Source organism: Lepisma saccharinum, chromosome 4 (assembly GCF_977018435.1).
Source record: "Lepisma saccharinum chromosome 4, izLepSacc3.1, whole genome shotgun sequence".
Lineage (NCBI taxonomy): Eukaryota > Metazoa > Arthropoda > Insecta > Zygentoma > Lepismatidae > Lepisma > Lepisma saccharinum.
In genome coordinates this window covers 94,386,345-94,398,845 of record NC_139232.1, presented here as the reverse complement: position 1 = coordinate 94,398,845, position 12,501 = coordinate 94,386,345, and the positions used below count along the sequence as shown (strand labels likewise).

Here is a 12,501-nt window from a genome sequence, read left to right as displayed (position 1 = left end):
AATTTATCATATTTAAATAGCAATAATAAATTACTGACGAAAATAATATTTAATAATTTCACTCACCCTAAAGATGTCTGTCTTTTTCTGTTTTCCGGGAGCTGAAATCTGAAGTTGTAGGATAGGCCCATACCCAGCGGAGGGGCCATGCCCCCTCGAACTATGAAATATTAATAATGTGAAGATGTAAAAATCTATGAGAATAACATTGATGAATTTTCAGATTGTGCGAGAATTTCGATTTCTTCCTTGCATATATGAATGGGTTGTTTGGGGAGAGAGGCAGGCTCCAGAAGTCTGCAACATTGAGTACGTTTGGTTTTATAACCATTGATGTAAGTCTACAAGACATCCCAATTTAGCGGGACAGTCCATTTTTTTTTATTCCCTTTCCAGACTTTTTTTCAAACTGCAGTTGTGTTGCGAAAATGTTTCATTTTTTTTGTTAACTCAGATTTGGACATGTTCATTATTTTCAGTAATCATTGCTAATACGTATCATTTCACTTATAAATATATTATTTTCTAACCATAGAATTATCATGGCTGTTCAATGGTGCTGGTATAAGATTTTTTTAAAAAATGAAAACAATGTTAATTTGCAAAATCAGTACTATTCAAATACTTCTGAGAATTGAATGAGAACAGTAAGCACCAAGCTGTTCGCCTTGTGTCAACCTTTGTCTGTAAGATACTGTGTTGCCGAGTGACGGATCGGCGGTCTATTGGTGAGTTACTTTTTTTCCATTACTTTGGACCATAACTACAATTGTGGCCTTTTGCAAAATTAGCCTTGTCCATATTTCTTCCCTTACTTTTGTTTATTACATTTTTCGTATCAACCCCACGGGACATGAGGCTCCTATAGGCATGAGGCCCACCCCTTGCTACGCCACTGCTCATAAGGGTGCTTTTATTTTGATGCCATGTTACCAGTAACTTTGACAGTTGCCAAATAAATAGCTTATAATTTATTTCAAAATTCTGCATTTGGTTATTTTCTTTAATGAATGTAAAAGTATAATTTATGTACCCCGTTTTTGTAAAGTAAATGTATGAATGCAAAGTTTTTTCTTTGCTTACTTTTTCTTCAGTGTAAAACCTATGCTGCCACCTAGTTCACGCAAGGAGGTTAATAACCATCTCATGTTTTTCATGAGTCATTTGTAAGATTTAAGAGATGGAACAGTTTAATTGGAACTCTTCATCAGTATTGCCAGATGTAGGTATTAAGAGTACTGCATTGGACCACTTTCGCTCGAAAATACTTGATCGAATCTCCCACGGTCGAGCGTGATACACTCGATCGTACCGCACTCGTAGTGGAATGATTGACAACATCCCGTATTTCAGAGCCTAATAAGCAACACTCTCAACCTAAAACCTATGCATGGAAGGAAACCACTCTATGCAATTACAAGTCTAAATAATAATTCCGTATATTATTATGTAAGATTGATTCAAATACAATATATATGAAAGTATGCAGTATATACAGACGTAAAATGGATACACATGCTGACATACCTGCCTAATCAATTACAAATATTGTATCAGTGCAACAAAATTAATATGTGTACATCATTGCTCACTTACCGAAAATGATAATCATATTCTGCAAAATAATGAAATGCAGTTTTAACATTCAGTCAAACATCATTTTAATGTGACAATAATCATAGAAACATAAAATGTCAGCCTTTGTAGTTGCAGCCCAAAATCATTTATTTCATTTTCACATATCTCGGTAAGATATACAAAACTGCATTTTAACATGGAGATGATGACTATGTTCACTTATTTTTCAATTTCACTTCGTCGTTTATTTCACGATACATATTTGAGGATCCATTACCATAGACAAATGACGGAAAGTGTATTAATAGGGTTCAAATGTATTAGGCTAGTTCGAGCGTTTTTCACTTTAACGTAAGACCTATCAATCCTTCATGGCATCTAGTGTTTCCCATGTGAACTATTTGCTACTTGAGCGAAAAACGCTCATTGCAGCACTCTTAATACGTATATTGTTTTTTGAGCATATTACTGTTCCAGTATAAATATTGTAATAATCTAGTGCAAAATTCTGAATTTTGTTGCAATCTTTATGTTTATAAACCCAAAATTGTATGTTTTAGTTTTGTAAAGTAAATATCTAAACACACAGTTTCTCTTTCAAAGCATAGCCCATTGCAGTTTTCTGGTTATGGTCATTAATTAATGAGGTTTTAAAGATCATTCATATTCTGCAAGGAACAATTCCAATTTTATATCTGTCCTTTATTGATTGTATTCACAAAAAATTTATATCTTTCCATCCCTTGGAATTTTATATTGGATCAGTAAAATGTTGGTTATCGCATAATGATAAATATATTTGTAGGAGAGTCATAAGTTTTGCGTCCCAGCGCATTAGCACTCAATATTGCATACCATACAACACATTGTGCACGTTATTGCGCTGTGCCATGCTGAAGTCTGTAAAACTCCACTCACTTGAAACTTGCACTCTTTCTGCTTACATTACAACAAACTGTTCATAGATATGTACACTAACCTCTTGTCTATAACTGTTCATTTTTCTGACACCTCCAATGGATCACCCTGTATATTGTGGTATTAATATCTGAGAGAACTGATTTTAAAAAAAGTAATTGCTTGCCATCTCTTCTGCAGGGTATTACCAATATCTTCAAGAAGCGTTGTCTCGAGTGAGGGTTACGTGCTGTTCTATGAATTAGGTGGACACAGCTCACGCTTGTAACACTGTGCCGATATTTGTGATAACGATGTGTTTGGGCGATGCTTGTAAATCAGCAAAACGTTCTAGTTCTGACAGTTGCATATCTTTTAACTGAATATGTGTGCATGAGAGAGAGCAGTGTGGATGCAAAGATGAAATCTTCTGAAGTGTGATGCAAGATGTCCTTGCCTATGTGTTTTGTTGATGTTTTTACCCGACAGTGTGTCTTTCACGAAGAAAAACTGGTAATAAAAGATTTTCTTTGGTTAAGCGTTTTGCAGCTTCCGTATAAAAAAAAACAAGACAAAGGAAGAACAAATTTTGAAGTTGAAACCAGAAGTAGAATAGGAGCATAAAATTTATCTGCAACTTAAAAGAGCAATATGCTACAGTCATGCTGTTCACAATGGCTGTGTGTAGTTTTAAATTGTAAAAGTATGAAGTAAATTTATTGTTATTAAAGGCATTATTTTTTTTGTACTAGCTACTGTGTAGCTATCGAAACAATACTAAGTAAAAAAAAAGAAAAAACAATACGTTTTGCTGTAGAAAATCTCAGATTGCAATGGTAGATGATGCAATTGAGTAAAAAAAGTCAGAAAAAGTAATGTGTATAAACATACACGTGTGTGCATACATATGTATGAATATGTATATAAGTGTGAGTAAGTGTGTGCTCATATATATGTTATGTACAGAAATCAAGCTGTTTATTGAAGGTTGTTTTTATTTAATCATTATCATTGTTCTGCTGATGTTTATTATTAAATTTCAAGACCTTTAAAATGTACAGTGTTTGTTTCCCTCTCGTAAGTTTTTTCTGTTAAAATAAGTGTGTTACCATAAGATTAATGCAGCAGTCAAAAATCTATATTTTTGAATTACTTTTAGTGCAATGCAAGCTAAGCACCAAAATGAGTCAGGAACAGCCATTTGCATGGTATTTGCGTTTCCAACATTTTAATGTAGTTTATTTAACTTAATTGTGTACCTACTGATTCTCTCAAAAATCTTTAATGCCAGTGGTGGTAGCATTTATTGTGTTTTAATGTATTTATGCTTTGTTTTGTATGGTTCATATTGTGTCAAATTAATATATTTATACAATTTTTATCCTGCTTCATTTTCCAAAAATTAAATGGCTTAAACTAATCAATTTGAAAATTACAAATCTTGGCAATTATGAAAATTATAGTACTTTTTTTTTTACAAAAGCTGTGCAAATAATGTACACATTATATTAACATAGAAAGCAAAGCTCACTTCTGAAATTCTATGTAAAATAGTAAAAAAAATGAATTTATTACTACTTAAACATAACAAATTTGGCAAATCTTTACTATGCATGCAGTTAAACAGTAGAACTTAAAGTTTGATAATAATACATTGAAGAACTGTTTATTTGTTACGACCCCCCCTCCCCCTTCCATTCCATAATTGACATGTAGAAAATGGTAGAGATAGATATATATATACATACATATATCCAATGAAAAATCAGTATAGAAAAAGTGGATATTGTTTTATTTTTGTATATATGTTTGCACATAGAAATAGAGTAGCATAAAGTTAAAGCTCTGCCTTGATCGTTGCAGTTTTAACATAATGCCTTTTTTGTGCACTTGAAGGCAGGAATGGAATAACTGCATATATTTCTGTAATTGCTACTTTTTTATTCTTAATACAGTTGTACTGAAGAAAATCATGTGATTGCCAGATCGTAACCTAGATAAAATTAGAATGTCCAAAGTAGAAATTCCAACAATATGCTGGAAGACTGAAGCTATTTTAATAAAATACATAGCAGGGATATATATGTAAATGCACACGGAAGCGCTAGTGCTTGCTTTTCATAAATTGGCAACAGTAAGTTGAAGCAAGAAGAGGCCATTGTGCATAAAGTTGTTTTTTTTGTATATGTGCATAATTTAAAGACGAAGCAAGATATGCAGATTGTCCTCTATGACGTTGCCAGTGAAAAATCATATCAAAGAAGATACAATCTGCATGAAACTAGCGGGAAGTCCTTGTACTAAAAATACTCCATTGGTTGTGTTGCAAAGGGTTGTTTGTAACTCATGAAGTCTTCATGACTGTTGCTTGCTGTGAATTTATTTGTGGTAATACATTATATTTATAGATAACTCACATTGTGACCAGCAAGGCACCTAAAATAAAAGTAAACTAAAGATGAATTGTTTGAATTTATTTCTTTTCTTTTTGTTATTACATTGTCACATTTCTTTCGATTACATACACATTTAAGGCTGAGCCGATACATGTATGTAATGTAGATGCCAATGTATCCTGTTTCGGTTGGATTTTATTTGCTGATATGGTCAGTATTTTTCTGGTATTTTGGTCTTTTGTGGGGGGTCCTAAGAATTCTGCGTAACACTTTTGCAGAATCTTAAGTTTCCACTAACTTTTGCACTAATACTGTGTGGAAGTGAATATTTTGAAACAAAACCCTGATAAATTGATGCTTTTAATTGGAAATTGTTGCTTGAACAACTGTTAATTATTAAAATTTTAAAGCATCCATATCTGTGAGAATCTGTAAGAGATAAGCATCTATGTGGGAATCTGTTCAAAGTAGAATTGGCTAATACATGTTTGTATGTTTCATGAATTACACTATAAAATTATGATAATGCATTTATATTAAAATGGCATTAAAATTGCATGCATTAGGGATAGGACAGATTAATTAATACACCCTTTGTATCGGCTGATACAGGAATATTGATGTATCAGTAATATTGATAATTTTACAAATCCAATATTCCTATACATAGTGTTAGTGCAAAATTCTGAAATTTTGTTATTTTTAAGAGTTAAAAAGTAAAAATACTTGTTTCATACAGTAGATGTTTAAATTTGCAGTTTAATTTTGTAAAAGCAAAACCTGGTTATCCACATTAAGGATTTGATTAATCAAGGCAAAGGCCTTATGGGATACTTATAGCTTTATGTTGGATCAGTGGAATAATATTGGTTATTTGTGTCAGCACTTTATCAGCATCAGTGGTGTTTTCTCTGGCCACATAAGTCATGCACCAATGCCCAAAGAAAATTGAAATAAAGAAGAGCGTAGTTTTTTTTTTTATATAAAGAGGCCATGACATTAGTATTTTGAACATTTTTCTTTAATTTTGTGTTTTTAAGTGGCCAGCTTTGTACAAAGACAGTGCCAGCCAGGCAAGTAGGACGTTGCCACTGGATTCCATCTTCACTTCTTTTTCAATAATCGTATATGCGTAACCGTGCCATGAAAATTGACCTAGATGCTGAATATATATGACTTACTCCTATGTGCATCTATCATTCTTAGCCAGTACATCCAATTCTACTGGCAAACATAAACCCACAGGGCATATCAAATTCAGACACACAATCTGATAATTTCCACCAATGATTGCAGGACAATGAATGCCCTCTGGTAACTCACTGCCCAGAATGACGAGCTATCTTACTGTCTAAAGGTGCGGCTTTCGTTTCTGCGATGACTGCGTGCAGTCTCTGCACATATATGGAATTCACCAGAAGTGGTTTCGTTTGTGCGAGGGGAATATCCCCACAGCATTCGGCATTCCAAAAACGCACAAGGCACTGATCCCACTTAGACCAATAATCCCCACTTATGAACACCCAGGGTATGGGTTAGCAATAGAATTAATTAAAAGAATGAAGAAGATTAATGTTAACACCCAGTATAGCGTTAAAAACTCCTTTGAGGTAAAAAAAAAAGTCAATTGAAAGGTTAGAAATTGGGAGCGATGACCAAATTAGTAGCTTTGATGTAATAAATTTGTACCCTAGTGTACTGAGAGAGAAAGCCGGTGACTGTCTCCAAAGATGGCTATTAGACCATGGCGTGGATATATTAGTAGTATGGGAATACGACAGGTGGTTTTTTCTTGTAACCAGGTACAATTATTTCCACGTAAACGACAAGATTTTTCGACAAAAAGAAGGGTTATCGATGGGCAACCCGATATCGGGTTTTGCGGCAAACATTTTCTTGCATTACCTAGAAAAAGCTGCTATGGAACAAGTGGGAGTAAGCATAAAATATTACGGTAGATATGTGGACGATATCCTTATAATTAGAAAAGAAAAAGATCTTAACACTGTTTTTGCTGAGTTAGAGAAACAAGATGACAGAATAGGCTTCACTAGGCAGAACTCTGTAGAAGGTAAAATTAACTACCTGGACCTAAGGATTACTAAAACTGAAAAGGGAATAAGGATGGGGGTGTTTCATAAACCCCTAGCGGGCAATCTTTATATTAATAAGGCATTGGAACATTCTAGTAGGGTCAAATCAAATGTTTGTTTAAACTTTTTCGTAAGGGCTGAGAGGTTATGTAGTAATGCCGTAGAAAAAGAAAAGGAAATATCATGGATAATAGAGGTAGGATTGAAGAATGGATTTTCCTAATATGAAATGAATGTGTTAGCCAGAAGAGCGAGGAAGAATATTGCGAAGGAGAACCCCGATTCTGATAGCAGGTTAGGAAATGAGGAATGTGAGGAGGGAGAGTTGGATAGTAAAGTTCATTATGTTGGGATACCGTACTGTAAAGGACTCGCGGAGAAAATTGAAAAAACAGTGAAAAAGTATGGTGTGAAATGCGGGACGAAAGCCCCTAGAAATATTGAAAAGCATTTCACAGATTATAAGAGGGGGTAAAAATCCAAAGTAACCCCAATGAACAAAAAGGAGTTTATAAGATCGAATGAGACTGCGGGATTGAATATATTGGACAAACCGGCTGGAACATGCGTATTAGATGGGAACACGATAAGAATATCAAAGAAAGGGATCCGAAAACGGGGCTTGCGGAGCATAGAATAATAAAAAGAGATGTTATCAAAAGAAGTAACAGTAAATTGGATAGGAACGTATACGAAACGGCACTTATTTGTGCGGGAAACAGAAATAAACTGAACCGGGACGACAGCAATTTGGATGATGTATGGATTAGCTTTTTTAAAAAGTGGGTCAATATGAATGATAAAAGTGCCCCAATAGGCTTCCATGTCACCTCGGAGGTAAAGAAAGCAGCCGAAGTGGAACGCGAATTCTCCTTGGATTGGTGACGAGAGAAAAAGGGAGGGGAGGGATCTCTCGTGGGAGGGGAAGTACCCCACCACTCCTTAGCGCAGCGCCAGCTGCTTGCACGCTTCACCTTGGCAGGGAACTAGGGCTTTCAACGGCCACTCAAGTACACCGTAGTGGTGGTTTTAATATGTTTTATCGAGAGTTTTAAGGGTTTTTAACAAAGGTAGTTTTAATTCTGTATATGTCGAGCACTATGAAGTGTTTTTAACCCAAACCTTTCACCTAGTATCCTCGCATGACACTTCTCCGACGTGGCTTGATGTTCCGAGCCGAAAATACGACCACCTGAAGAAGGAAGCAGTAAAGCTTCCGAAACGTAGTTCACATACGAATACATACTCACTTATGTAAGTAGACCAATTTCAATACTATAACGTATTTTTGTTTATAGATAGTGAGTAAGACGCATGTAACCAATATGCTATCTGGAGAATAGAACAGGTGAATAGAAACTGCAGGGAAGCAATTTAATTAGTGGCCCTCGCAGAATTTCCGCAGTCTATGAAAAATATTATTTTAACACAGTTACACAATTTTACATATTTTGGTGATTTATCTACACGTTTCACAAGCTTTGGCTACATAAAAATCAGGGTCTTGGAATGAGTTTTGATCAATGAGAAGATAAGGTAGACTTATTTTACAACAGTCTGGTAATGTCTGTGAAAAAATTGCCGTGGAATTTACAGGCAAAACTTAGATCCCTGCAAATAGTGACAGAACTGTGAAATCAAGCCACTAATAAGATGCTGAGTGTGGAAAATATTATGTTTATATCAGAATCCACAAAAATTCGATTTAAATATTCAGGAAATATTGATAAATGCTATCAATAAAGCATTTGTCTCTGATGATTGTATTCATCCAATTATTAGAATCCACTATGATAGTACTAAATATTGATTATAAACAAGAATTCTTCATACTGTTTTTGACGGTAATTTCGGAATATCTTACTTAATAGCACACAAAACAAATTGAAATTAATTTATTCTTAAACGAAAAAATGTGTGGAACTTCGTTTCATCGTATGCGAGATATTTTGTAATTAAGTTGTAATGGTATCCTCCATTTATCCTTTTGTACATCTCATCTGTTCTATTACTTTTGCAGGTTTCTGTCAACATTCTAATAACACACACCTTCATTTCTTGTTTAAAAATGTACAAACACTTCTATCTCTGGACGTGATCCATTGTAGATAGCTCCAGCTGTTGCCATTGCATGCTGCATCTGCTCCATAAACGAAACTTCCCTATCCATGCGTCGGTTGCATGCAGTGAATCACATGCGACCATCGCACAAACAAAACCGTACCTTAAGAAACAGACTCGAAACTAAGGAATTTGTGAATTCCTTCGTGAAAACCGATAATTGCAAGCTAGCCAGCATAGACATAGTTGACATGTGCACTTCAATAGCAATCAGCCTTGAATTTAGCTCTTGTATAGGCTTGCCTCACCCACAACTATTTCCAATTTGAGAATTTATTTCAATAAACAGAAGGCATATCAATGGGCAACCTCCTTTTTTTGCACCCCTGTACTAGATAATGACCTTGATGTAAGTAATGAGCATACAACTAGTAACTTGCAGAACCTGATTACTTCATTACAGCTCATTATATCAATGTAAACTTAAAATAGGGCTAGCATAAATGATTATTTCGTTTTGAAAAGGCTATATTTTCAAAAGTATTACACGTACACACATGAAAGATATATGAAAAGAACCACAAACTCGCCAAGTTTATACACCCTCTATAAATGTTCGATATTTGCCCCTTTGGTTACATGACACACATCCAGACGATACTAGAGCTCATTCCATACATTTTGTAGTATAGTCCTGTCAATGGTCTGCACTGCAGCACTGATGCGTTCTTTGAGCTCGACTAAGGATTGCTTTAGTGGGGGTACGTAAACAAGGTCCTTAACGTACCCCCACAGGAAGAAGTAGCAGGGCGTTAAATCAGGAGATCTGGGAGGCCAGGGGAACAAAGCTAGGTCATCCTCACAAATATGCCCAATCCAGCGATGTGGAAGTAGTCACATCGTTTAGGTAGTCACGAACTGGGATGTTCCAATGAGGGGGTGCCCCGTCTTGTTGGAAGACAAAATCCCTGAAGTCAGCACTGAGTTGCGGGAACAACCACAACTGCAACATATCCAGGTAACATTTACCGGTCACAGTTTGCTCAGCAAAGAAAAACAGCCCATACATCTTTGTTTGTGATACTGCACAGAAAACATTCACCTTTGGCGAATCTCTTTCAACTGTCACGACTGCACATGGATTTTCCGTGCCCCAGAATAATAACAAAGTAGGAAGTAAAGAACGCATCAGTGCTGCAGTGCAGACCATTGACAGGACTATGCTACAAAATGTATGGAATGAGCTTGAGTATCGTCTGGACGTGTGTCGTGTAACCAAAGGGGCACATATCGAACATTTGTAGAGGGTGTATAAACTTGGTGAGTTTGTGGTTCTTTTCATATATCTTTCATGTGTGTACGTGTAATACTTTTGAAAATATAGCCTTTTCAAAACGAATGAATCATTTATGCTAGCCCTGTTTATATATGATAGGGTAATACATTAGCTTTTTTCATTATTATCAGTGTAAGGTAATATCCATGGAAATGACTACAAATATTTAATTCTTGGAATTGTATCTAGGGAAGTTTATTGTATCTACTGCCACTCTCCTGCTGTGGTTAAGTATTGAAAATATGTGGCATGACTATCAGTTACTATGTCAATAGAAGAATTATCCAAGAATATATTAACTAACAATCCTAGCGACCAATTAACTGCGCTTAAAACTGTTAGAAGAGCTCTCTCGGTAGATTTAGCAACAACTATTGATGTGATTGAATTTGGAATTGTGCCAATATGTGTGGAATTTCTTGACTCCGACAATTCAGACATTCGAGAAGAATCAACGTGGATTTTGGCAAATGTTGCTTCTGGAACATCAGAGCAAACAAATGCAGTGGTACAGGCTGGAGCAATCCCAAAACTTATTAAACTATTGAAAACTCCACATAAAAATATCGCAGATCATGCTGTGAGAGCCCTGGGAAACATAGCGGGAGATGGTTCTGCAAATAGAGATCTGGTTCTACAAGCTGGTACTCTGCCCGAGTTAATACACTTGGTCAAAGAAGTTACGCAGATCGACTCGTTAAGAAATGCTGTATGGGCAATATCCAATCTGTTTCGGTACAAGAATCCACCTCTTTCTTTCGATATAGTAAAACAAACCCTGTCAACGTTAGCTGAACTACTGTTTCATTTTGAGGACAGTGAAGTTTTGGCTTCTACATGCTGGGCGCTTGTATACCTAACTGATGATACTGAAGGTAAAATTCAAATGGTGGTTGATTCTGGTGTGGTTCCGAGGATGATAGAACTTCTAGCCAGCCATCAATTGAATGTTCTTGCTCCTGCAGTTAGGGTAGTAGGAAATATTGTGCTGCAAGATGATACACAAACAAGTACAGTGATTGATGCAGGCTGCCTGCCTCAGTTGGTAAATCTGCTGTCATCTCCATTTGAGATTGTTAGAAGGGAATCGGTTTGGGTAATTTCAAATATCACTGCAGGAAATCAGAAGCAAATCCAAGCCGTTATCAATGCTGGTGCAATACGACCTTTAGTGAAAATCTGGGAGAAAGGCGAATTAAAATTGCAAGAGGAAGCAGCATGGGCAAAAAGAAACATTGCATCAGTTGGCTCCATTTCTCAGACAGTCCTCTTGCTTCAGCAAAATATACTTAAACGTTTATGTGATTTAATTAATGTAGATGAATGGGAAACAGATCTTCCAATTCTTGCTTTAGATACGCTTACCAAAATCTTGCACACAGCATGGAAAGTTGGCAAACTGAAGATGGCAATTTCAGTGATAAAAGAAAATGACGGTTTGGATCACTTGAATTTTCTTCGGAATCGTGAAAATTCAGAACTTTCTCAGGCAGCAGAAATTTTATTTGAAATGATAATGGACGAGTTGCAGAGCTGCACAAAGTAATTCTGTTGCAAATGCTGTGTTATTTGTAAAATTTGATACTGTATTTTCAATTTGGACTATGTATGTTTTCCTTATATTGTAGGATAATTTATGTTGTTCTGATGAATGTGGACTTCTTTGATTTCTATAGTAGTGAGAAAAAGTATACTGTGCTGTACATTGTAGGAAACATTAGCAGAGATAACATGAAAATTCGAAACAATGAAAGGAAGCAACATTTATCTTCTCTCTTTCCCAGTTTGTTGACCTATGTCCTGAAATATTCAGAGAAATCTCTGATTTGTTTTATAATACAGAAATAACAATTCTTGCTTTAGATACACTTAAGCAAATCTTGTTGACAGCATGCACACTAGGAAAAATGAGTATTGCAGTTTCAATAGATGGTTTGGGTCATGTGAAGTTGCTTATGAAGTATGAAACTGATTTTTTCTCTTTGGGCATTCTTTAGAATGCAATGCTAATTGGATGGTATCCACTATCTAGTGTCCCTCCACTGTGGCCGTGTGGTCTAAGGCTTTGGGCTCCTGCTATGGGATGCATGCAGGTTCAAATCTCCTGGAGGGAAGTATAACAACCTTTCTCCTGAGATTC

At 35.7% G+C, this 12,501-nt stretch overlaps 2 protein-coding genes across 5 annotated transcripts in view; both read left to right on the top strand.

Moving 5' to 3' along the window:
* Usp2 (Ubiquitin specific protease 2) overlaps positions 1-3,013 on the top strand; it is a 109,846-nt gene extending 106,833 nt beyond the window's left edge. For all 4 annotated transcript variants that reach the window (XM_083120912.1, XM_083120909.1, XM_083120910.1 and 1 more), the window contains one exon: positions 2,677-3,013. In XM_083120912.1, coding sequence (XP_082977038.1) covers positions 2,677-2,764 — 88 coding nt within the window. In that variant the 3' untranslated portion in view covers positions 2,765-3,013. The remainder of the gene's footprint in view (positions 1-2,676) is intronic.
* A 7,551-nt stretch (positions 3,014-10,564) lies between these two features.
* On the top strand, positions 10,565-12,013 carry LOC145987265 (uncharacterized). The gene has a single exon (XM_083121779.1). It carries the CDS (start codon positions 10,627-10,629, stop codon positions 11,905-11,907), a length of 1,281 nt encoding a protein of 426 aa, XP_082977905.1. The 5' UTR covers positions 10,565-10,626; the 3' UTR covers positions 11,908-12,013.
* The last annotated feature ends 488 nt before the right edge of the window (positions 12,014-12,501 follow it).